General features: G+C 36.7%; 3 protein-coding genes across 3 annotated transcripts; all 3 read right to left on the bottom strand.

Annotated features, from left to right (window-relative positions):
- Positions 1–6,364: 6,364 nt before the first annotated feature.
- LOC145087734 (uncharacterized protein At4g28440-like) lies at positions 6,365–7,813 on the bottom strand. Its single transcript, XM_079025777.1, has 3 exons — positions 7,674–7,813; positions 6,912–7,137; positions 6,365–6,834 (listed from the first exon to the last, which is right to left on the bottom strand). The coding sequence occupies exons 2-3, from the start codon at positions 7,132–7,134 to the stop codon at positions 6,644–6,646; spliced, it is 414 nt and encodes a 137-aa protein (XP_078881903.1). The 5' UTR covers positions 7,135–7,137; positions 7,674–7,813; the 3' UTR covers positions 6,365–6,643.
- A 1,303-nt stretch (positions 7,814–9,116) lies between these two features.
- On the bottom strand, positions 9,117–9,656 carry LOC145089857 (uncharacterized). Its single transcript, XM_079028248.1, has one exon. The coding sequence runs from the start codon at positions 9,654–9,656 to the stop codon at positions 9,117–9,119; it is 540 nt and encodes a 179-aa protein (XP_078884374.1).
- A 5,486-nt stretch (positions 9,657–15,142) lies between these two features.
- Positions 15,143–17,490, bottom strand: FDH (formate dehydrogenase). The gene is made up of 6 exons (XM_079025778.1): positions 17,293–17,490; positions 16,533–16,704; positions 15,897–16,437; positions 15,696–15,820; positions 15,495–15,607; positions 15,143–15,410 (listed from the first exon to the last, which is right to left on the bottom strand). The coding sequence occupies exons 1-6, from the start codon at positions 17,386–17,388 to the stop codon at positions 15,297–15,299; spliced, it is 1,161 nt and encodes a 386-aa protein (XP_078881904.1). The 5' UTR covers positions 17,389–17,490; the 3' UTR covers positions 15,143–15,296.
- Positions 17,491–26,972: the final 9,482 nt, after the last annotated feature.

The raw sequence follows: 26,972 nt of genomic DNA on the forward strand, positions 1-26,972 counted from the left end.
AAAGCATAAACAAAAATCGGTCTTTTCTGGCCGTGATTTTGGGGATGTCACAGATTTCGTCCAAGCCTTGGGAAACCCTAAAAGGGACAAAATCTAGGGCAAGATACCCTTCTCTCCTCTCTCCCATATTCATCATTTCACCTAGTGTGTTTGTGAGCCATTAGAGGTACTACACTTGTGGTACTTGCCTTCAAGAGCTAAGGAAATTCAAGGAACTAGTTGTTATTGCTATATAACAACAAAAGGTATGTATTATATTTTTATATATGAATTTCAAAAATAATAGTAGCATGCCAGGTTTCTTTTTATGTTCATAAAGTTGTATAACTAATAGTGAAAACATAGATCCAACTCTAGGTTTGCATGCACACATTGGATCCTAGCCTCGATGTTTCATTTGGGTGTCACATCAAGGATTCTAATCAACTTAACTTGAATTCTCTCCCGTTTTGTAGATGTCTAGTTATGATAATCATGATCTTCCCAAATTCCATGGAACAAGCTTTCCAAATGAAGATGATGATCCACGATTCAACCGGGGAACAAGAGATCATGCTTCACTTCCTTCACCTCCTCCAATTATTCTCCCTAACCCACAAGTTCGAAGGCTTGAAAAGTTCAAGCTCACTCAAGCCCTTTTGGCAAGTAAACATGGGAAACCTATGTGTGTACACGTCTTAGATATGAAGTCACATATTGATAGGTTAAGGATGTTGGGTGTCGAGATTTCAGGCGAGTTGGCTGTTGATTGGGTTCTTCAGTCACTTCCTGAATCATATAGTGAGTTCGTTAGAGAGTACTATATGATGCATCACGACGTAACTCTCATTGATCTCACCTATTTGCTTATAGTTGTTGAATCAACAATGATTTGGCGTGCTGGTCAAGCAAATTTGTCTGGTGAGTCAAACTCCCAAACTGCAATGGGCACTGGCAACATCGGAAGTCTAGAAAGAACTAAGTCTAAGATTGTCCGATGTGATGTGCCAAAGGAGTCCATTTGCTTTTATTGCCAAGAAAAGGGGCATTGGAAACGAAACTGCCCTAACTACCTGAGAAATCTAAGAGATGGGAGAGTCAAGATGCATGGCTCTGCTTCAATTAAAATCCATTAACAAACTCTTTTAAGTTCCTATTCTAGATTCTTAATACATGATGTAATAAGATTACATTTTGATGTTTTATAGGATCGAAGAAAAGAGAGGAAGCTTAAGGGAAGAAGTGAGATGAATCTAATCGTGAAGAAATGGATTTCGATCACATTGCTTGAAGATTAGAATTTTAAGCTACTACTTGGAGTTAGAATAGATTGCTATGAAATATGTATTAACATAGTTTTCAATTGAATTGCAAGGACAAATTTTTCCGCAATAAAATAAATTTTGATTTTATATTATTTATTTATCCTTACAATGGCGTGTATGAAAAATTGATGTTTGTAAGTTTCTATTATTAGCAATAATGGATTTGATTCTTAATTATGTTAATTGTGGAACGGTCAAGAATTTACCAAATAGGGAGAGTTTCTCATCGCCCAAGTTTCAATTGGACGGAGACTTGGAATCATGCAACTTGGTTGCATGATGAATGAGAAATTTTATATTTGGAAATTAGACTAATTCGTTGACAAAATGTCAAGTGAAGGACTAGGAGATCGAGTACACAAAGTTGAGTGTTGTTGTGTGTTGATCAAGTCCACCACAAGAGTAACAAAGATATTCGTCATGATTTACTAAGGTTAAGTAAATATGATTATACTTATGAGATTAAGTGTAATTCTCAGTTGATTGAAAGAGTTTCAATAAATAGCAGAACGAATAAAGAAGAATCAAGTAGGCAGAAAGATAAAAGTTTCTCTATTCTAAGAAGAAGGGAGAGTATCTTTTATTATGTTTTATAATAGGTCTTAATGATTAAGAACCATATCTCAATTGATCCTCTAAATGAGTCTTAGTACAATTGTATGTCTGAGAAGAGGAATCAAGAATTGAAGAAATTGTTAAATCAAGAAGTCAATCATACTTCGTTCCAAAACAAGTCTTAGAGTTAAGATTGTGACATTGAGTGACAAGTATTAAGTAGGTTTATAACATTCATCAAATGTGGAAATTTGTGATGTCTTAGATAAGACAAAGACCAACTAGGACCAATTTTATGAAGTGTTTTGTCTTGATAAAAGCTACACTAACTCTTGAATATTTGTTTGTCGAGAAATGTTTATTGACAAGAGAATCTTATATGTCAAGGAGTCAGTGGGAGTCTTAATGGTTTTGAAAAGTTCATGAACTAATCAAGAATAAACTTTATCGATCATCACTAGCACACAACTTGAGGTTCACAACCTATCGTGTTGACACTATCTTGTTTCTGTGCCGTTCCAATTGAGTTAATTATGCATGTGAGTTCTATGAGTTCTCATTCGAACGCATAAAAGGCAAGCACCTTGGTCAATGAAAAGTACATTGATGGGAAAGGATGAGCTGCTTAACTACTTGGAAGACATGGTGGGCACTCGTGTTACCATAAGGCAAGAAATCAAGATTGAGAAAGTTCGGTCCATATAAGTTTGGATTTGTCGCAAACTTTGGTTTTGACAAATTCGCATGGATAGGAACACATACACCATTAAAATCTAAGTGTCATAAGATTCCCTCCTTCATGAAAATGACTGTGAGGAAATGCTATCACTAAGAGAGATTTTAAGAAGATAGTGATTGTGAAAATTGTATTCTCGAATTCGATTATGGTTACGGTATCCCTTTCCATGATTCGAATTGTGAGATTTGGCAATTAGTCTGAATTGCTTAGACACACATATGAGCTATCTAAGGCAAAGGTGTATAAGTTTGAGAAGCTTAGATAAAGGATTATCAAAGCATTAGGTATTAGAAATATGAACTTAAGAAATTCAATAGGTATTGTTTTCTGGAAGTTAAGTTGTTTTCTGAATACATGTCAAAGCTAGTGGGAGCATAAGTTCATATAATTATAATATTATTCAACTTTACGCAAGAAACAAAAACAAATTATTTAGTTGTGATTTGAAATTTATAAACAACTACTAATAAGATATATATGATAGTTAAATATTTTATAGATAGAAAACTTTTCAGAGAAAATGCATATTAATGTTTTTTTATCGGGTGAAACGTTTTGAACCTATTTGAAAAAATAAATTACAAATTTAATAAATAACTATAGATATATATTACAAATAAATAAATAATAAATATTTATTCAGTTTTTTTGGAGTATTCGGTTCTTATTTTATAAACCAAAACCAATTCGAAATTCAAAATAATAATTCGGTTTGTTGAAAACCAATCCAAAAATCCGAATATCCGAACCAAATAGTCCAATTGGACAATTCGGTTTTATCCAAATAGTGAACATCCCTAAGCCTCAAACTAGAGCAACACCCAAGTAAAAAGGAATTGCTAGCTAAAAAGCTTTAATAGCAACCTTAGAAGTAGCAACCAACTTGGAAACTTTGAAGGGTCACAACATTTGACTTAATCTTAATGAAACCAAAAGTTTCAAACGGCAAATTGTATAAACATGTGTTGACTTTCCATATATATATATATATATATATATATATATATATATGTGTGTGTGTGTGTGTGTGTGTGTGTGTGTTATATTATTATTTAGTAGTGTTGCACAAATTAAGATTAATCGTGGATTAATTGTTTTGACGTTTTACAACTGATTACGATTAGGGGTGCTTGATTGTTTGGCGTAAAACGGTCAACATCGGGCTTGGCGCTCTTGGCGTTCGTCTTGGCACTCTTGATGTTCAACAAAAGTTAACGTTTTTTTACCTAAATTATGAAAAAAAATCCAAATTTTTATTTTTTGAACAATAAAATCTCATTATTTAATATTTAGCCCAAATAAATGACAATGTTCTTTTTTTAAACATGATTTGACAAATTATCGCGGAAGATTAGATAATTGAGACTTTTCGATTAAAAAAATAAAAGTTTGGACTTTTTCACAAACTTGGACAAAATAATGTGACTTTTTTAATAATAACTCTTCAAATATTATACCATGATTTTCATATTTTCATAAAATATTTTCATATTTTCATAATATATTTTCTTATTATACCAAAATTTCAACGAAATACTTCTTTTTCTTAAGATATATAAATTTTGAATATGCAAGAGTGGGTCTGGTTGCGATTTTCTGAATGCTGAGGAGAGCAAAGAATGGATCGCATTCACTTTTAAGTCCCTCCCCAAACTCATTTTACGAGGAATAACCAAGTGTGATAAAGAGCAAGCGAAAACCAACCCTTGGCATGATTCGGTTTGAGCAACGGATCCTGACGTGATACATCTTCGTAATGAAAATTGAGTGTAAACATTCTTTTTTTTTTCTTTCCCAGTATCGATAAAATGAGCACTGTGAACTATCTGCTTCAAAAAAGATAGTTGTAAAAACATCAGAGCAATATATCGTATTTTATTAATAAATTATGGTCACAGATTAATTTTTAACCTCAGTCAACCGTCGAACTATTGCAGAACAATTTTTACAACCTTGTTATCCAGTTAAAGTAAACTTGAATACATAAAAATCACAAATTTATATATTTATATCAAATACATCAAGTTTTTAGAAATGTTATCCCAACAACTAATAACAAAAACTTAATCGTTTTACGTCCGATAAGAAAAAGCCAAAAAAAATTAACAAAAATATGTTCCTTGAAAAAAAAATACTCCCGCCATAACATATCATAACATATCATGGCCGCCTTGATTTGCCTTGCAACACTTCACGCCTAACAACTCGTCATAAGTGTTTTTAGGACATTGAAATCACTATGTTGCCATCATGATTTTTAAAAGCCCTTTATACATCACAACTCAAAAACACCTTTCACGTGGGCTCGTTTTAAATAACTTAGTGAGTAATAAGCACTACATATGTGAATAGAAACAAGAGTATAACATCATTATGTTAACTACAAAAGTAACTATGGCCAACAAGACAAAATAACAACCCATTAAGGCATCTTAACATAATATTCGTAATGTAAATGTATGTCCTTCGCGTTCAGTTTTAACCTTCATAATAACACTTATCACGATTAAAATTTTCTAAATTCCAGTTGTATCACTTCAAAATTTGAAAGGTACCACTTATCTTGACACCACTTGTCTTTTAATGAGAAATTAAAGATGTCACTTACATCTCTAGACACCACTTGTGTCTTTAATAGAGTTAAAGACGACACATACCTCTTTAGACACAACTTATGTCTTTAAAGGAGTTAAAGATGTCACATACGTTGTTTAGACACCACTTGTGTCAGTTTAAAGGTTCAAAAACACCACTTGTATCTTTCATAAGTTTATTAACCATCTTTAACTTTCAGTAACATAATGGATTACAATACCACTCTATTCATTTCATATCATTTATGCTTAATCCAACATAAACCATATCTATAGTAACCTTTTTTTAAGCAACCTACTTATAAATATGGAAATTTCCATAGCACCTTTCCACTTTTATAAACAGGTGTATTTTTAGCACTAACTAGTTTACTAACTCAGAATTATTAATTTAATTCCAATCATTAAGGTTTTAACCACCTTTGATCAAGGATAATAATCCACTTTTAAGGCAACACTCGATTAACAAGCAATTTTTTTCTTAATTCCGTATTTTTGCGAGTTATTTACCATAGTTAACTATCACTTAAATAATACAACAATTTACACATCAAATCCTCTAAACATACGACTTTAAGTTTGAATCCCAACTTCCAATTATAAGGTACAATAAACAATTACCACTTTGTTTCCATCTTTACTTGAGTTATCTGTTTTATATCATCCTTAAATTTTAACATATGGTGTCAATTCATCAAACCTCTTACTCATGTAGGAATCCTAATTACCATAATAACTCAGCTAATAAGAACATGGAATCATACCTTCAACATATGAGTTTGATTCACCACAATTAAGGGTTCTTATCAATTTATGAGGGTTTACTTCATCAATTAAGAAAACCAAACAATAAAATCTGAAGTATGTTTTTCTCGTCCCCCAACAATCGCCCTTTCAATGTCTCTGAGGTTTAGGTGTTTGATTTGAAGAAATTCTATGAAATATCGTCTTTATATATTTCTAAGATGGTCTACGCGATGTACAACTCACGTAGTTACGCGCATTAACTTGGTCAATGTAAGTTATGCATTTTGCCTTGTACCTCACCTTAAAAATGTTATCTATGTGAGTTTTTAAGAGTTTCAGTTAAAAATGTTACATGGTATGTGGTTATTTACTATGCAGTTTATGTGATTACGTGCAGCTCGATCATATACATGTTCCAGAAAACATGATAACAACATCATTTCAAGTCTTGATAACATAAGGAACAGAACAACAAACCATTTTTTTTTTGACCTCATAACACAGTCTGCTATGATCTTTTATTTTTGATTGTTCCACCAACTGCAACTGCATCTGTTATCCACCTTTTCTTTGCAGACTTTTTTTTCAATAAACAGTCAAACCATAACATGAATTGCAATAAAACCCCATAACTCTAGCCATATATTCTGCCAGATTCCATTACTATGGCCCAAAATAGCATGAAGAATCATCTTCTGTTGTAATCACTCTTCCACAACATTAACCAACTCATACTCAACCAGTGAAAGATTGTTATCCTCTTTTACCTTGAAATTAGCTGCTTCTGTCACCTCCACACGTCCCCATTTGTCCACTGCAAGCCTCATTGATCCCTTAAACATGTCAATTTTGGCATTTCGCAGAATTACAGTGTTGTCAGCTTTCATCAAGTCCACTGCAACCATGGGAATAAAATAAATTTCACCAAAATAGATTAATTTATAATTTGGTGAAGTGAAACTTGAAAGTTACCTTGGTTGTTTCTTGCAGTGAAAACTATAGTCCCTGTTTCATCTCCAACCAAGCATTCAGCGATTTGCATTTGGCGAAGCTGTGGGCCATCTGGTCGGCCTTTCTGCAACACCAGCTTGGAGCTAACAACTTTGACAGTCAGATTGTGGCCACTGGTTCCAGGTCGCAGTTGATCCACCTTTGTGAAAACAGGTTTCCTCATACCTGACTTTGTTTCAGCCATTATCTACACTTGTTCAAAACAACAATTGGTGTCAATGTCAATGAGATAAGATAAAACTATCGACATCCACTCAGCATTTGCAGAAATCCGTTGTTTTTAACCTATGTTTACGACTCTAGTAAAATAAAATTGGGGTTATCAATAACAAAAACATGAAATGCCTAATCTATGATGAAATTCGGGCAGTGTGATTCAATTTTTTGAGAAGTGACCATAAACATGGAAATCAAGAAAAACAGAATTCGATATCGCCATCAAAATTTTGAGAACTGATCACAAGTTTGGTTAAATTGGAACGAAATATTTGAAAAGGTATGAATCTGTTCTTCCTTTTTTTTCCATGATTGTTTCGTTATAACCGATCCATATAAACCATGACGTACTTAATAATTACCGAAGAAACAAGATGCATCAGTAAAATTCAAAAATCGATCGATACAATTCATTGGAATTATGCAGATACGAAAAGTGTTAGATAAGACGACGATGATGAAAGGAAGAAAAACTGAAAGAATTAACGAGATGATATGCATAATTACCTTTATCCGATTCCTTGTGCCGAACAGAAATGACGTTTTGCGATAGCAGATGGATTGATCTGTTTCTTTTTCTTATTCGTTTTGTTCGTGCTACCCTGAAAATCGGCTGAAGAATGAGGTTTTGATTTAATAGTGACCGTTGATTTTCCCTAATTTCTCAATTGCATCTTGATCGTCCAAGTTTCTAGTGCCCATGGAAATCGGCTGAAGAACGGTTTCCTCTTCAAATAGAATAATTGTTTTCCTTTTTTACTTCTTTAAAATATCTTCCCAGCTTTTTTAATCACTAAAAAGATAACTAACATCTTAATCGATAAGTTCGTGAAAAACAAACTATCTTCATAATTTAACACTTTTTAAGTTTTATAATTGTAGTTTATCTATCAACTTATAGTATTTTGGTAATAATAGAAAGATAAACTTTTTATAAACATTCACATATATTATAAACATTCACATATATAAAAATTAAGGCTCTATTTAGCATGTCATAACGCTAGTTTATTTTCAATTTTTTTAGGTTTTCAAGAGAATACCTAATAACTTAGCTTTTTAAAAGTTATTTAGACTAATTTTTAAGTAGTTTTTTTACAATTCTTTCAAAAATACCTTTAATTAATTATAAAAAGAAAATTTAATTACTTTTTTATCTCGTCATATATTTTTCAAACGCTATTTTTAAATCATATTTTATCATTTAGGCTTTTAGGCTATACTAACACACTCACACTAAAGAAGATCTAACAAATCCTCCCATATAAAAGAAGATTGTTGAACTTGAGGTTGCTTGGTTGGTCCATAAACATATATGTTCATGGTCTTTTTATAAGTTTCTTTTGTAGGGTGTCCATGAAAATGACTATTTTTCTAAGGTAGTTATAATAAATTTATAACCATCATCCTGGAAACTATTTAAATTACCAACATCATGGTTCAAAAATAAGGTGAGGCACGCCTTCAGACGATGTAATGAAAAAACGTACTTGTGGTGGCGCCTCATATGGTCTAATTGAGGCATGTGCCTTAGCTAAACGACACACAGCCTCGAGGCGTAAGGCTAGGCGAGAGGCACTTGTTAGGCTGGAGGGAGTGGTGTCACCGAAGCCGCACTCCCTCCCCCGCCACATCAGCGTCATGTCACTTTTTACCATTCAAGTGTGGTTTCTTGCCACACTTTTCATTTCTTTTATTTTTTTTGTTTTTTTAAGTATTTTAATTTAATAAAACTTCTTTTTTTAACTAATTTAATTTAATATACCTTCTATTTTAATAAAAAAAACATAATTCTTCATTGCTTGAAAATTAAAAAAATAAAAAAATAAAAAAATAAAAAAAAAACAGTACATTGTGTTACCAAAAAAAAAAAAGAAAAAAAAACCACACACATGACATTTAAATAACCCTAGAAACTTAAAAAAACATAAATAAAATAACTAAAGCAAACTAAATAAAGTCGTTCTCCGAGAACTCGTCTTCGGGGTCATCCGGTGGATCCAAATTAAGATTAATGTTTTGAACCCCGTAAATGTGTTCCACCAAGTCATTACGAAGATTGTGAAATGTTTCGGTGCAACGTATCTCTGCTCTCCTGTTTATATACTCTTCCTCACCAATTTCTATTGGTTGTGTCTCTGGTACGATTTCTTCCTCGTCAAACGCACATATCGCTCTTCCTTCATCTTCAATAATCATGTTATGCAATATAATACATGTATACATGATTTCTTGAAGTTTTTCCTCGCCCAAATAAGCTGCTGATTTTTTCAATATGAACCACCGTTTCTTCAGAGCTCCAAAAGCACGCTCAACATCCTTCCTATCTCTTTCTTGAGCTCTCTTGAATTTCTTTCGTCTAGAACCATGTGTAGCTGAAAACGATTTAACAAACACAGCATACTCAGGATAGATTCCATCGACCAGATAATAACCATACTTATATGGCGTTCCACGCACTTGAAAAAAAAGAATCTGGTGCGAATCCATCGTATATGTTGTTAAATATTGGTGAACGGTTAAAAACATTGATGTCATTAATCGAACCAGGAGAACCAAAAAAAGCATGCCAAACCCACATATCTTGTGATGCAATTGCTTCAAGTATGACCGTTGGGTAACCATGATCACCTCGGGTAAATTGCCCATGATATGTTGTAGGGCAATTTTCCCATGCCCAATGGAGACAATCTAAGATCCTAGCATTCCAGGAAACCCATGCACACTAGCATGATGAGCTTGCAATTGCAGGATGTCATTAAGTGTAGGCTTACGTAAATATTTTGGACCATAAAACTGAATCACAGTTTTGCAGAAAAAATGGAGACTATCTCGTGCTATCCTAGCAGACATTGTAACGCCTGTGTTTCGGGCTTGCCATTTGTAGCAATGTAATAGTCTAGGTTAACCTTTGTAACCCGTTTTGAAATAATAAGATTATATTATTTGAGTATTATGTGTTTTGTGCTTAATTGCTTAATTATGTGGTTTGATTAATTAAGAATAAAAATAAGCGTCAAAATTTAAGTGTAAAATAAACTTAATATCTTTGGTTAATGTTGTAGTAATTGAAACGAGGTTTCCGAATATATATAGAACGCCCAAATCTGACTTCGTATGAGGAAGTTATGATTTATCGAAGTTCCGGCTTAGCGATATACAGCCTGTTTTACTCGATTTGAGATCGAGCGGTTGTTAGCCGAAGCAATCTAAATGAGAATCGAAGATCTCATTGTTGGTATTGAAACGATAAAAAGTTAGGCGATAACGGACGTCAAACGAAGAAGTTATGAATTTATAACGAAAGTTTCTGTCCCGGCCTATTAAAAATAATTAATAAAAATAAAGTCAAAATTAGCCGACGGAGTCTAAACGAAAGTCATAGAGCGTGGTCTCACCTTCGCGTGGATATAAAGAACGTCGAAAACGGAGTTCGTATGAAGAAGTTATGAATTTCCGAAGTTTATTAATCATTTTGTATTTATATTTAAATCAAAATTCGGAAGCATTATCCGAAGGAGTCACCGATCTGATCCGAGGTACGCCCCGCGTACTCCGAGGGATGTCGACACTCGCACTCGAGCACTTCGGATACGTAAGCAATGACGTTTTGGGCAGTACGCCCCGCGTAACGCAGTACGCCCCGCGTACTCCGAGGCTCCAGCCTCTATATAAAGGATCCGAAGACAGCCTTCTTTGTTGTTCAATTTCTTCTCTTCAATCTAGTCTTTTGCATCGTTTTTCGTGCCGAAGCTATCCCGAAGTCCCGGTATCATACTCTAGCCCCGAGGCAAGTCCCGAGACCCCGAAGATCCCGAAAAGTGCGGTTCCCGAGTCGAAGCTCTGCCCGCGAAAAGTCGATTTTTGTGAAGATCTTCCAGATCTGCTGAGGAATAGTACTTCTATAAGCCGTAGTGCTGTCGGATCATCTTCTGATCAAGTGAGTGTGTAGTTATTTTCTTCTAATACAATAATACGAAGTATTTTATATAAAAATACGTGCTATGTGTATATATTTGGTTGTGTTATGTGTGAATGAGTATTCACTCTCTTCTATCTTATAGATCTGCTTATTTCTTTATGAGATACGTGTTATGTGTGTGTGTGCCTCATCTGTTATGTGATATATGTGTTGATTAAAGCATGCTATACAGGTTTTCTTTAAACTATGTATACAAATGTATATTTTTATCTACTAATATGTTGGGTAGAACATGGGTAGACTGTTGGTGTGTAATAAACAGATGAGAGGCCTCGTTGTTGTTTGATTGAGTCATCTAGCGGAGTTTAGATGACGACCACTGGCTATTCTAGACAGTCTTGTGGAAACATTAGCAGGTTCGCCACCTGTAGGTGTTAATGAACTTGGGTGTTCATTCGTTGTACTCCATCCCCCTCATGGTTGCCTTATTTGACTTATATTGCTGAGGTACCCCCGAAGCATGTGTTGTCGCCCCGATGAAATATTCTTAGACTAGGTCCCTTATGTTAGTTGTTTTAGGGACATTAAAGTGAGAATAACGGGAATGAGTAATTGGGTTATTGTTGGTTGGTGAAAATTAAATATGATATTTATTGTGGGTTGAAAACCCTATATGCTCACCAGGCTCCCAAGCCTGACCCACTCAGTTTTAAATTGTATTACAGGTAGTGGCGGAAGGGCATGAGATGGATGAACCATCAAGTTGTTTTGTTTACAAGTCTGCATATGTTTATATTTGTTATATGACTTGTAATGTATTCGTTTATGCTTATTGGTCTGTATCGAAACATGACACCCCGAGTTTTGATTATAATGAAAATACATTTCTTTTATGAAATGCTTCGGTAAACAATGTTTTATCATGTTTTGTTTTTGGGAACAAATTCCGCAACTCTTTCAAATCAAAAGGATTTACTCTGAAAATATTTAAAAGCATAAATGAAAATCGGTCTTTTCTAGCCGAGATTTTGGGGATGTCACAGACATCCTAACACTTTCGTCTAACGCATCAGGCGGAATGTCATATGCTAACTGACGAAGTGCGGCCGTGCATTTTTGTAAGGGAGTGAAACCGAGTGTACCTCTAGCATCGTAGCGTTGTTGGAAAAAAACGGCACTCCCTCGTTACATCTTCAACTATACGTTCGAATAAACTTTTGAGCATTCTGAAGCGCCTACGAAAATAATACCCTTGTTAAGTGGCATTCTCTGCAAAATAGTCTTGCACCAAACGTTGGTTGGCTTCTTCACGATTTCTGTAAATATATCTTCGTGTTCTCTGTTGAGAACTTGCAGCTGCGTTGTTACATACAACGTTGTATGTTTGTTCCGCCATTTGAACACACGCAATAGCGGTATCAAAAATAGTCTGAAATTCTTCAGAAGATGAAAAAGATGACATTTTTGGGAGAGTGGTGATTTAAAAAAAATGTTTTTGAGAGATAGAGGAGATTGTGTTGTGTAAAAAAAAGTTAGAAAAAACTTCAAAAATGGTCCCTGTGCTTTTCGAAAATATCAAGTTTAGTCCCTAAGTTCAAAAAACCTCACAGATGGTCCCTATGGTTTCAAAACTTTTAACATTTGGTCCTTCCGACTAACTCTGTTACCATTTAACCGTTAAGTCAGGGGCATTTTTGTCATTTCACTACACAGGGACCATTTATGAGGTTTTCAAATACTTTCTTTTAAATAAATAAATAAATATATAATATTTAATATAGGGGTCCCACCCCACCCCATCGCTCTCTCTCTCTCTCTCTCTCTCTCTTTACAATTACACCATTGAACAAACGTAAATATTGTTTTGCTCCTTTATTAAAGATGAGGGGCTGATCTGGACAAAGTGATAGAAACAGTGAGAGTACTCATCTTCAGATCGGGGAGAAAGGAAAAACAAATTGAGCAGCAGATTGGGTAGCACCGGTGGTGGAGTGGGGTTTTGTGATGGTTGGGAAATTACAAGGAGGGGACACAGAGGCGGAAGGTCGTTACCAGCGAGAGGGGCAGTGAAGGGAAAGGCCTTCGATCCTCATTTGATCGAGGAAGAAGAAGCAAGAACAACACATGACAGGGGGTGGGGGTTTCGTGGGATTTCTCAGCAGATAGCAAAGAGGGACGCCGACAGAAGGCTATCACCGGCGTTCTCCTTTCTTTTTATGGTTCGATCGACAGCAATACGGGAGGGAATAGAATTGTGAAGCAGATCATGGCACACAACTATTAAAGGGTGTCTGGTTGTTGATGTTCGACGAGAGAAAAATGCAAGGGAGCAGAGGCTGTGAATGTTGACAGTAGGAGGTGGTAGGGATGCTCCGGCAGCCTCCTCGTTGGATTTTTTTCTGTCTGGTAATAGATACATGAAGAGAGGGAGGAACGGAAGTATCACAGCATGTGGTGAGGGTGTTTTTGTGAGGGAACCGATGGCAGAAGGGAGAAGAGGGATAGAGGGTTTCTGCCTCCTCTTGGTTGGAAAAATTGGTCTCCATGGAGCTTCTTCCACCGGTAAGAGAGAGAGAGAGAGAGAGAGAGAGAGAGAGAGAGATGGGGTGGGGTGGGACCCCTTGCATATTAAATATTATATATTTATTTATTTATTTAAAAAAAAGTATTTGAAAACCTCATAAATGGTCCCTGTGTAGTGAAATGACAAAAATGCCCCTGACATAACGGTTAAATGGTAACGGAGTTAGCCGGAAGGACCAAATGTTAAAAGTTTTGAAACCACAAGGACCATCTGTGAGGTTTTTTGAACTTAGGACTAAACTTGATATTTTCGAAAAGCACATGGACCATTTTTGAAGTTTTGTCAAAAAGTTAAGTTGATATGTGTATATATATAGGAAAGAAAAAGCAAAAGAAAAAAAAAATTGCACGAATCTTGCTGCAATTCAACGGTCAAAAAGATGACCAACCAATCAGAATTCACGACCTTTAAGGGCCGCACCGCAGTTTAGGCCGCAGGAAACCATGCCCTGGGGGCGGTGTTCCATGCTTAGGTGGCAGCGAACCGCAGTCTCAGACCGCACCACACCGTCTAGCCTTATAAAACAATTAAAATGAAGAGAAATGTAATAATTTTTGTCAGACTGTTTTCCCTTTTTATCTATATAAACAAAAGTACTTTTTTTAACATATAGGGCGTGTTTGGCACGGAGCTTTTGGAAGCGTTTGGGAGCTTCTAGCTTTTAGCTTTTGACAAAACGCTCTAGTTTAAACAAAAAGTTTCGTTTAGCAGTACGAGCGTTTAGCTTTTAGTTTTAACAAAACGCTCCGATTCTAAAAACTACTTCATGTAGCTTTTAACAAAACGCTCCGGAACTTTTGAAATCAATTTCCATAATTACCCTTAAAAATATATTTAAATATTTTTTTATTTTTAATCAATTGTTCTTTTATGTAATTTTATATATTTCAAAAGCTTCCAGCTACTTTTGTCAAACATTCATATAACAGATAAAAACTACAACTTCCCGCTATCAGCTTCCAGCTAACCGCTACCCATTACTTTTGCCAAACACGCCCATAATATCATACATGATTAACTTATATTGATGTAACTTTGTTCGATAGTTTGTTAATATATTTTTAATATCAGTTGCTATTTAGTTATCTAATATTACAATCTTATTAAAAATTATTTTCTAGTTGATTATGAGTTTTTATGTAACTTTATTATTATTTTATTAGTTACATAATATTAAAAAAAAAAAAAATCTTTTATACTACCTCGGTTCGCCTGGAGGCTCGATTCCATACTTTTAAACCTTGGCCAACATGCCTTTTGAGATTGACACATTAAAAAAAAAAACATATTCTAAACTACTTCTCCTCCCAAAAGATACTTTAATACTGTGAAAGTTTTGAACTTGTTCATGAGTTTCAGACCGGATTGATAAGTTTCAAATTGGGTTGATGAGTTTTGAACTTGTTCTTCAATTAATGTTTTACACATTTTATGTTCAACAATTGTCTGATTCCATAACCGCATACACCATAAAATCAAGAGATCCAAATTCATTTCCATTCAGTTGTCCATAACTACACCTTACTATATTACAAGGTGATAAAACAACAGCTTAGGAGATCAACTCAACTTATTCAGCAGTAAACTCAACCCATTAAGACTTAAGAGGCAAATACAGAACAGATCACCTGTACTGGCTTGCCAGCTCACCCTCCTTGACAATGTAATGTTGGGGTGGAAACTCTTCTCCCTTGAAATAATTCTCCAGCATATCCTTCACTCCAGCCGCATATCGCAACTGCAAACATATTATAAATCACTTCATAATTCTATAATATATCATATATCAATTGCAAACACAAATTGAATGAGAAGAACATACCTGTGCATCAATGGTGGTTCCAGAAATGTGAGGTGTCATTGCTTGATTCGGCATGTATCTCCATGGATGATCCTTTGGAGCTGGTTGAGGATACCAAACATCTCCACTATACCCTAAAACACACCAAAAAAAATAATAATCATCAGTTGAGGGTCATGAATTCATGTCATTCATGGGACATGAATTCACGTTAAAACAAACCTCCAATGTGTCCACTATTACACCCATCAACAACAGCTTGTGTATCCATAATAGCACCTCGAGCATTGTTAACAATCAAAACCCCCTTCTTCAATTTACCAATCCTTTCTTTATCAAACATTCCTCTGAAACATACCACATCAATACTCCAAATCAGTATAAAAACATCTCAACTTTGACAAAAGAAATACTATTACTCACTTTGTTTTCTCTGTTAAAGGGGTGTTGATGACAATAATGTCACATTTAGGAAGCATCTTATCAAGATCTTCCTCAAATGTTGCACCAATTTGATTCTCCAATTCCGAATCCATCTGAATCCGATCATGGTAAAGAAGATTACACCCAAAAGGCTTCAATCGTTGAAGTAATAGCCTTCCAATTCGCCCACAACCAACTGTTCCTACTGTTTTTCCTTCAAGATCATAAGCTCTGTGAGCAATACCTGCAACATTCCAATCACCAGAGATAACCTGATGGTGTCCAGGTAAGAAATTACGAACAAGAATAAGGATCCTCATAAGTTCATCTTCTGCAACAGAAACAGTATTGCTTCCAGTAACTTCTGCAACAGTTAATCCAGCAGCAGCAGCAGCCTTGAGATCAACATGATCAGATCCAATTCCAGCTGTAAGCAAGAGTTGTAAATTCTTTGCCTTTTTTATCCTTTCAGCAGTCACATAGGCTGGATGGAATGGGGTGGTAATGAGGACATGTAAATCGGGGATATGTTTTTCTAGTTCTGTAATGAGAAATGATAATAAGAAGTGAGTGTATATGCGTATATACTTGTGATAAATGTGAGAAATTTAATTTGGAGTCAAGTTAGGAGCTTACCACAATCTGGTCCTTCTTTATCATCAGTGACTATGTACTCATGGCCTTGTGATTCCAACCAGTTGCGAATGCCCAATGCATTTTCTGCACAACCCACGAAATTGGGATTCATCTCAGCATACTCATGTGCCTTGTAGAAAACACCTACAATCTTCTTTTTGCCGGAAGAAGCCTGCAGAAGCAATTGGAGCAATTTTAAGTTTGCAGGTTTCTACACCTTCTAAAACTCAGATCTGACTATCATCTGAAGCAACAGATTTAATACATGAAAAGTTTATTTGGGTATAACAGTTTTCTACAAACATTTGCCTTTTTGAAATACCTATTATGGTTTATTTATTTTGGCAAAAGAGGATAATCTCATTGACGCTTCAACAAAGTTGAAGAGTTAGTACATACTTGAAGGAGACCATTTTTTGATTGTAGGTGAACTAAGTAAAAAATAAATTAAGTGATCTCCGTGTACAGATCACGAGTGACCGAATCACGTTATCGCCAAGAACCACATGCGTACAGTTAAAAAGACAAAGTAGAAGCACCAAAAGCACAAAGGCACAGTTGAAAATTTGTAGTTATCATCCAAATCCTAAACAGTGGCAGCGAGTTTCTGACCACAGATCAGGAAAAGGGACATTCAAGAACAGCGTAGTTGAGCAGCGATTGTAGTATAAGGCTAGATTAACAAATTAAATTGGAAAACCGAATAGAAACAGGAATCGAGTATAGCAAGGGCTTGGGTGGATAAAATAGAATCGCTTACATGAAGGTGTCTGGTGAGAATCGAACCGGAATTAGCAGTGGAAATAGCACGAGCAGCAGTAGCAGCAGCACGCTTCATCGCGATCGCCATCATCATCGCCGTCGCAACGCTGGTGCTCTTTGGAAATTTGGATAAAGGCAAACTCAGGAAGACAGTCGAACGTGAAAATGTTGGACTGCCAAGTCTGTTACAAAATCGTAGACGTCTCTGACCACCCCCCTTAAATAATCGGTGCATGACAACCACGTGTTCGAAAAGGTTGGTGACATTAATTGTAATCTCGATATTATAATTTACTAGGAAAATGCATAATTTTGAAAATGAAATAAGAATCGTTGCAGGAGGATATAAATGAAGTAAAGAATGTTACAAGAAAATGAGAAAATAAATACTATATTTTTTTATATTCATCAACCTACTTATATAAAATAATAGTATTTGAAATTTATTAATTTTTTTTTTCTTAATTTTGATATTTTTTAATAATATGTATTTATTTAGTTAAATGTTAATATTATAAAATAACATGTTGGTCTTTATTATTTTTCTTTTTTTAATTTTTTTTTACTCTGTATCATATTTAGAGATAAAATACTCATAATACTTTTAAATGACTTATAAGTCAACCAAACATAACAATGAAATATAATTAGACATTTAATTACGTTGTTCATTTAGTCATTTAATTACGTCATAACAAACAAAGGATGGAGTTCTCCATGTTCAAAGGGGTGGATAAAAGGATGCCTTGAATCCACTAGGTTCTTGTTGCTAGTTAATCCGACAATGGAGTTCTCCATGTTCAAAGGGGTGAGGCAAGGCGACCCGATATCACATTTTCTATTTATAATGGCAATGGAAGGGCTAAATGTTATGATGAAGGCGGCTACATAAAAAGGGGTTTTTGATGGAGTCTATATTCCAAACACTAACATTTTTGTTCCCATTTGTTTTATGCAGATGATGTTCTATTTATTGGAGATTGGTCAAGGAAAAACATCTCTAATCTGGCTATAATCCTAAGATGCTTTCATGTGGTGTCATGGTTGAAAGTAAACTTTAATAAATCGAAGGTATTTTGTATCGGGGCATTATAATCGGATGTATGATGTTGGGCTGCTCCACTAGGATGTGCCCCATCATCCCTTCCATTCACCTATCTGGGGGTCCCAATTGGAGAAAATATGAACAGGAAAACAGCGTGGAAGCGGATTATAGATAAGTTTCACTCCAAGTTCTCAATGTGGAAGGCTAGGACTCTGAGTTTTGGTGGAAGAATGATTTTGGTGAATCGGTCCTTGGGAATCTTCCCACGTTCTACCTTTCTTTGTTTGCAACCCCTATTGGAGTAATTGAAGAATTAGAAAAGATTCAAAGATAATTCCTTTGGAGTGGGGGATCCGGAAGGGCAACAGTACACTGGATTGCTTAGGATAGATTGAAGGCTCCAAAGGATGTTAGAGGAGCGGATTTGGGTTCTTTGAGGAATCTAAATTTAGCTCTGTTAGCAAAATGGTGGTGGAAATTCAAATCAAGACCACAATCTCGTTGGGCTCAAATCATCAGGGGGATTCATTGCCACACAAACTGCCCTTGGTATTGTTTCTCAAAACGAAGGGTCAGTGGGGTTTGGTCAGCCATTGATAGGGTGAAGAATGGACTATGGAAATTAAATATGGAGGCGAGGGATATCTTATACTCAAATGATGGTGAAATAACATGGAGATCAGATTTTGTGGAATATGAGGTTTTCAATGTGGCAAAACTTCGTAGTCGACTAGATAGAGCATCACATCCTATTAGCGACGAGGAGTTTTGGTGGTTAAATTCAGCCCCGAAAAAGGTAGTAAGTTTCATATGGCGGGCGAAACATGGACGGATTCCTTTGGCAGCAGAGTTACAAAAACGAAACATCCAAGTCCCTTCCCCGATGTGTGGGTTTTGCAGTAACACCGTGGAAATGGCAAACCATATTCTCACATCTTGTTCTTTTGCGAGAGACACGATAAATAGGGTACTCAATTGATGCGGCATTTCAGACAAACAATTTACTGAAGTTGCTGAGGTTTTAAAGTTTTCCCGGAGTTGGGGACATTGCCCAAAAAAGAAAGAGATGTTAAGTTGTATTTTATATGGAACATTATGCAGTCTCTGGAAGGAGAGAAATGATAGGGTATTCAAAGGTGTAAATGTGGAACCGGCGAAGATCTTGGACATTATCAAATCGATGGTTTATACCTGGCGGAAATTTAGGATGCGTAGAGGTGATGCTATCGAGTGGGAGAAGTGGTGTATGTCACCTATTAGTTGCATATAGATGGTGATCTTTCTCTATGTTATGTCTCCTATGTACGATGTAGTATTTGGTCCCTAGCATCTTGCTAGGACCATTGTTTTAATATAATTGTCTGTTAAAAAAAAACAAACAAACCACTAGACTAATTGATGTAAACTTAGGTTGTGAAAACCTAAAGAGATGTCAATAATTAAGACATTTTGCCACATTATTAACTTATTATGTACTAAATATTCTTCATTAACACCTTCTGATTTCTTTTAATGTTATTATATGATCTTTCAGTTATTTTCTTTAAATAAAAAATAAATTTACTAGATGAGATATGATAATATTGCTTGGTAGTAGAGATTTTCAAAGAGAAAGTTAATGAAATTTTAGAGTATATGACATGAAAAGTCATGACTTATTTTATTGGATTTGCTCATGTTATATCTTTTATGTCCTTGCTCAAACATGTAATGTTGTCAAAGATATTTAATAATGGTGATGCAAGAAACTTATTATATATATATATATATATATATATATATATATATATATATATATATATATATATTACAACAAATGGTAACATCGTGTGTTGACAATGGGCCGTGTTAATGGTAGGAAAAGATCATGTGGAAAATCAATTGGTTGTTGAAAGCAATTAGGTACATATTTCCTTCCCTACTTTGATGACTCCACAAACCGACGTTGTTTAGTATATTTCTCGTTAGAAGAATAAGCATTTTCTTAAGGATGAGCCTATATACGAGGTTGATGCATCATGGACGAATTATGAAGATCGAATGTTTTTGGTCTATAATTCTAAACTATCTCCATGTAGGGATGAGTTGGAACATTGCTTATGTCTATTAGGCCTTGTAAAATTTCAAAGTAAAATTTTTATTTTTAAAACAATAAGTCATACAAATAAGTTGTTCCAAAACCAACCAAAGTGATTACATCACGTAAATATCATAGTAAAAATCACAAGTAGTCAATGCGAAAACTCTGGGGGATGTAGTCCAGTCATGTCGGGTCATTCCCTTAAGAATCGAAAGTACCTAAAACCATACATATAAAACAGTAAACACAAAGTTTAGTGAATTTTTTAAAATACCACATATCATACATACAATAAAGATTGTTATGTGCTAACCATAGTCTTACAATTTTCATTATGTCATGAGCCATATCATGATCTTTCTTTGCCAAGCTGGGGGCTAAAACCCGAGTCTGACAAACAAGTGACAAGAATCACCTTATGGTCTTCCATGCGAGTATCACAAAGACAACTAGCATTCTACATATAACTGCCAAGGTCAAGAGCTTGGTCTTGCATATAATTTGCCGAGAGTCGTATCTAGGTCTTTGTAACGCCCGTAGATCTGGGCTAGTTAATTTAGAGATAATACAAAAGATTATTTAGAATAAATAATCTTAACCAAGTTGTAGAATATGTCTCAAGGGCTCCATACATATAAAGAACGCCGAAATCTGAGTTATAACGAAGAAGTTATGACCCGTCGAAGTTTTACGGCAAAACCGGCATGACATGGCGCAACGTAAATAGTGAAGTTATGATAGAAGACTTTTTGGCCTTAGAGATCTAAACAAAAGTAGTAGAATATGCTCACCTGAGAGCGTCCATAAAAAGAACGCCCAAATCTGACTTCGTATGAGAAAGTTATGATTTTTCTAAGATTTTGCTTAGTAGTGCACGACCCGAAACTCGAATTTTAGTTCGAGCGGTTTTTGGCCTACGCGACCTAAATGAGAGTTGAAGAGATCATTAATAGGAACTCAAAGGTAAAAAGATAGACGAAAACAGAGTCCGTATGAAGGAGTTACGAATTATTCACGGTAATTTAACAGTCTAATCTCCTCCTACTGTTAAATTTATTATCGGTCGAGAATTGGTCGACGGAGTCAAAATGAAAGTTGTAGATATTATTTTTACCTGCGCATGGATATAAAGAACGTCAAAAACGAAGATCGTATGCGAAAGATATGGACGAAGCTTAGTCTTTACTCTTCGAGCGCAGCGAATTCGATACAGTTTTGTAAATCCGAGATAGAATGAGAATTAGCCACCAATGTCTAAATGAAAGTTGTAGTACTCATAAATACCAACACGTGGATATAAATAATATTGAAAACGAAGCTCGTATGCGAAAGATATGGACGAAGCTTAATCTCTACTTTTCGAGCGCGACGAATTCGAATAAAGTTTTGTAAATCTGAGATACAATAAGAATTAGCCGACGGGGTCTAAATGACAGTTGTAGTACTCGTAAATACCTACGAGTGGATATAAATAACCTAGAAAACGGAGCTCGTACGCGGAAGATACAGACGAAGCTTAGATGCTACTTTACTATAAAATTCCTATAAATAAGAGATGAACTCTTCATAATTTCTTCACACCATAAGCCTCTCTTTCTCTCTCTAACTTCTCTCTAGCCTCCCTAAACCCCTCCCAAGTCTAGGGAACCTCCCTAGAACGAGAAGAAAGCCCCGGAGCGCCCGACGGCTCCGAGAAGAAAAGCTTTCGGCTCGGAAACGCTGCTCCAGCGAAGCCCGGTTTTTAATAAAAAAACCGCTGTAAGTGAGCTACGCCTATACTATATTTAATATAGCTTTTATTTAATTATAGTAACATTATTAGGACCTTAAAATAATTATTTGGGCTATTATTATGAGTTATATTGAGTGTTATATAACACTTATATAATAGTAATAATAGCTAGACTATTAATTAGTCGCGGTTAACGTTAAAAACTAAACCCTAGTGGTATTGATACTAGGTTTTGTCGAGGAAAATTTGTTTTGAGATAACGAAGCGCTATCTGAGTTCAAAATCACCACCTAATCAAGCGAGTGCACAGTCTCTTTCATGAACATGATTTTAATACAAGTATTAATTAAAGTATTAAATATATGTTAAAGAGTTAAATATTTGTTGAAGAGTTTATGTGTGAGTGCATAGTCCCTTTCATGAACATGATTTTAATACAATTATGAATTAAAGTATTAAATATACGTTAAAGAGTTTTATGTGTGAGTGTATAGTCCCTTTCATGAACATGATTTTAATACAAGTATTAATTAAAGTATTAAATATATGTTAAAGAGTTAAATATTTGTTGAAGAGTTTATGTGTGAGTGCATAGTCCCTTTCATGAACATGATTGTAACGCCCCAATTCTGGTATGTAATTTAAATAATTATTTTTCAAGCTTTCGAAAGGAACTCGACGAGTTAGTAGCTAGACTCGTCGAGTTGAGTCGGGACTTTGAGCACGTGTAAGTTGGCAACTCGACGAGTCCATATTCCGGACTCGGCGAGTCCGCCACTCTGGATGAAACCCTAATTTCAAGTGTTTGCACCTTATTTAAACAACTTTTGGGGCCTCAAGTCAACCCCCATCACCCCTCAGAACACCATACTCGAAACCCTAGAACCCTTTTAGCATTTTGTGTGATTTGGTGGGTTTCTTTGAAGATTTTGAGAGAAGAAGGAAGGTAGATCAAGAGGAGAAGAAGGGGATCCAGGATCTTTGTGGTATTTCAGAGAATAGTGAGGTATAAATCGTCCCTTTTCTGTTTTCATGCATTAATTCCCTTTGGAAAGCCATTAAAGTTATTCTTGAACCATTTCTTGGCTTGGTAATAGTTTAGAGGACTCATTGTGATGAATAGCCTTCGGATCTAGCTAGGTTTGAGTTCCAGAAGCTTAGATCTAGTACCTTTATGGAGCCATTTTGCATGAAAGCTCTAGATCTACTCTTATAGTGTGCTTTGAACCCTAAAACCTTCATTTGATGTTATTTACACGTAAAGTTGGAAACTTTACGTGTTAATCAAGCCCCAAGAACCCAGATCTATGAATGGAATGGACTGGTTTCAAGCAGAATCGAGTATATAGTGTTTGCATGCATGTGACTCGGCGAGTCGTTCTTTAGACTTGGCGAGTCGAGTCGCGAGTCCCCTGTTTTCCCCGTTTCGAGTTATGCCGAGTGGAACCAGTGAGTGAGAGAAGGACTCAGTGAGCTAGAGGGTTAAACTCATTCGTGGAAGTACTCGGCGAGTCAATGCCCTGAATCGGTGAGTCCAAGGCAATCTTCATGCCTCAAGAACAGACTCGACGAGTTGTTCATACAACTCGGCGAGTCACAACTAGTGTGTTCATCTGATGAAGGAGAACTCGACGAGTTGTTCATACAACTCGGCGAGTCGGATGCAGATTGTCAAAGTGTTAGTAACAAAGAGGAACTCACCAAGTTTGTGCCAAAACTCGACGAGTAGTAGCGAGTAGAAGCATAAAGTGAGAGTAAGGACTCGACGAGTTGGTGACCCAACTTGACGAGTCAGGTCAACTGAGTGTTGACTTTAACCGAAAGGTTGACTTTGGCTAGGGGTAAGATAGTTATTGTACCCTCAGTGTTATTATCAGTGTTTGATTGATGGTACTTATGGAAATTGTAGTCGGGGTGAAACCGGAGCAGCAGCAGACAGATTCTGGATCAGTTCCTCTAGCAGCTAGATTACGAGGTGAGTTTCTTTCTAGTAGGAACGGGTCTACGACCACAATGCCGACCCGTTTAGTTAGCACTAGTTTCCGGACTTCGGTCCGATGCAGTAGTTAGTATGTTTGATGCCTTCGTGGCACAGACAGGATTTATGTGTTGGGTGTTCCGGTCTACGGTCCGATGCAATATGCAGTTATGTGCTAGTTGATATGTTTATGCTATGTTATGATATGTCAGTTTCTGGATTTCGGTCCGATGTAGAGGGCAAGGCTCTGGTTAGTTCTTGACTTCGGTCTGATGCAGTCAGTTTCGGACTTCGGTTTGATGCAGGGGAGGCGGTCCCAGTCAGTTCTGGACTTTGATCCGATACAGGGGATGCGGTCCCAGTCAGTTCCGAACTTCGATCCGATGCAGTTTCCGGGCTTCGGTCCGATGCAGAGGGCAAGGCCCTGGATAGTTCCGGACTTCGGTCTGATGCAGTGGGCAAGGGCCCAATATGTGTTATATGTTATTGTATGGTATGTGGTAGTTTGGGGGAGCTCACTAAGCTTTGTGCTTACAGTTTCAGTTTTGGTTTCATGTACTTCCACAAGTAAAGGGATGAGCTCGGTATGATGGCATTGCACACACCACAACTTCAGTCTTATTCCTGGGAGTTTGTTGATTCATAAATTGATTTGATACAAATGTTCATGACATCTTATTATGAGTTGAGATATTGACACATCGTTTTATGATGTGACGAACAGTACAAGATTTTTATTATTATTAAAACAAAAAATTTTGGGTCGTATTTTTGGTTGTTACAAATTGGTATCAGAGCCTTGGTTTGAGAGATTCAGGCACACTCTCGGGTGTGACTGAACTCAAACTGAGGAAATGGTAGAAGGATTTTCAAAAGTGTTTTTCAAAAAGAATTTTGAGAAAAGAAAACAATTTCAGAAAAAGTATAAAGGAAAGAGTTTTAGAAAAAGCGAAAAGAATTTTGAAAAGAGAAAAGGGTGTGGTGCATGCAATCAGCCGAGCTCAAGTAAGTACTCCCAAATTACCCATACACGTTTGTGAACATCAGTTTCAGTTTCAGTTTTTGTTTTAGTTTTAGTTTCAGTAGAACAACATGCTAGTATAGGACTAAGGATCTAGGAGAATGCCTTATGTGCCTACTTTATGTGTTTCATCTTGATAAGAATTTCATGCTAATGTTGAATAGACAGTAGTAGGATAGCCTGTGTAGGTTATGCGTGATAGTATGAGCTTAGCATTGTATGCTAGTATAGTTTCTCGTTATGAGAATAGTTTTGCATGGGTATGTTTCCTTATCCGAATGCTGCTTGCTTTGTGTTTGGTGGGATTCTGAGTGATGGGAGTTAGCCGTTAGGTGAATATGTCACATCACATGTGATCAGAGTTGAATAATCTCAGAGTGCTGGAATTGGCCCTACTGCACAGCTCTCGTTTGAGTCTAACCGTTATAGGGACGAGTCTTTTACTCGAAGGATTATCCGAGCCTCATTGCATGTGATGGTATTCAGGTGGTGGCTAATTGGCATTACAAGGAGGCCTTCAGCAGCTGAGGACTGGTTTAGGTGGAGTTAGAAGTTCCCTAGGGCAAGCCTAGGATGAGAGTAACAGAGATCAGTAGTAGTAGAAGTGACTTGGTGGAGTTGAGGCAGTACTTGAGGAAAGTACGGATAGATGTGGAAGATAGTATGAGCCCGTACTACTGAAAGCAGAGGATCCGTACTCGAATCAAGGAAAGTTGAGATGAGACCAGGAAACTTGTGATAATAGTGATCCCTTGGGATATATTTATGATCCTGAAGTTTTTTATGATGTGTTTTAAGAATGGTGGTATTGCGCCCTCGACCAACAGTCGGCAGTTCAGGTGCCGAAGGGGGATCAGGACCAGACCCGGAGGCCGGGCAGATGGATGAGCAGACTAGGGAGTTTCTCTCTTCGGAGATTACTCGCACAATACTTGAGCAGACTCCTGTGATCTTCGGTTCGATCAATGAGGGCATCTTAGAGTTGATGGACGAGAGGTTGAGCACTTTCCGTGCTGAGGTAGCGGCCATGATGGGGTCGCGCACGCTTACTTTCAGGGAGTTCCGGGCATGTGGAGCTCCAGATTACCACGGGGCGCGGGACCCCATTGCGAGTACCAGATGGTTGGCGGATGTGGCCAACGCTTTCCGCACTAGCAGATGTCCCAAGGGGGACAAGGTCGGGTTGGCGTCCTGTCTTCTGAAGGACAGGGCACGGGATTGGTGGGAGGAGGTTGGTCATGCCATCGGGGATGACGTAGCTTTGGATGCCATGACCTGGGCAGACTTTTCTACCAGGTTCAGGGCAGAGTTTGCACCGGTCATTGAGGTGCAGCAATTGGCCAGAGAGTTTCAGGATCTTACCCAGACTATAGAGACAGTGGCGGAAATTACCACCAAGTTCAGAGAGAGGGCACTTCTCGTTCCTCAGTATGCGGCTGATGAGGAAATGAAGAAGGCTCGTTATCATGAGATGTTGCGGAGTGATATCCGCCAGTTCGTGAGTCGGTCCAGCTGTAAGACGCTGGATGACATGATTGCTAGGGCGAGAGAGAGAGAGAGAGAGAGAGAGAGAGAGAGATTGACCTTGAGATGGAGAGAAAGAGGAAGTCGGAGGCAGCTACAGGTTCAGGGAGTTTGGGAAAAAAGCCCAAGGGTTCAGATCACAAAGCTAAGAGTCAGCAGAGCCACTATCGGTGTGGGAAGTGTGGGAGATTGCATGATGGGGCGTGCAAGGCAGGGAGTGTCGGCTGCTACAAGTGCGGTCGGACTGGGCATATGAGCAGAGATTGTACGGCCACTACTACCACCATTGCGCCATCAG

This window comes from Lactuca serriola, chromosome 2, assembly GCF_051521515.1.
Source record: "Lactuca serriola cultivar US96UC23 chromosome 2, Lser_US96UC23_V15, whole genome shotgun sequence".
NCBI classification, from domain to species: Eukaryota; Viridiplantae; Streptophyta; class Magnoliopsida; order Asterales; family Asteraceae; genus Lactuca; species Lactuca serriola.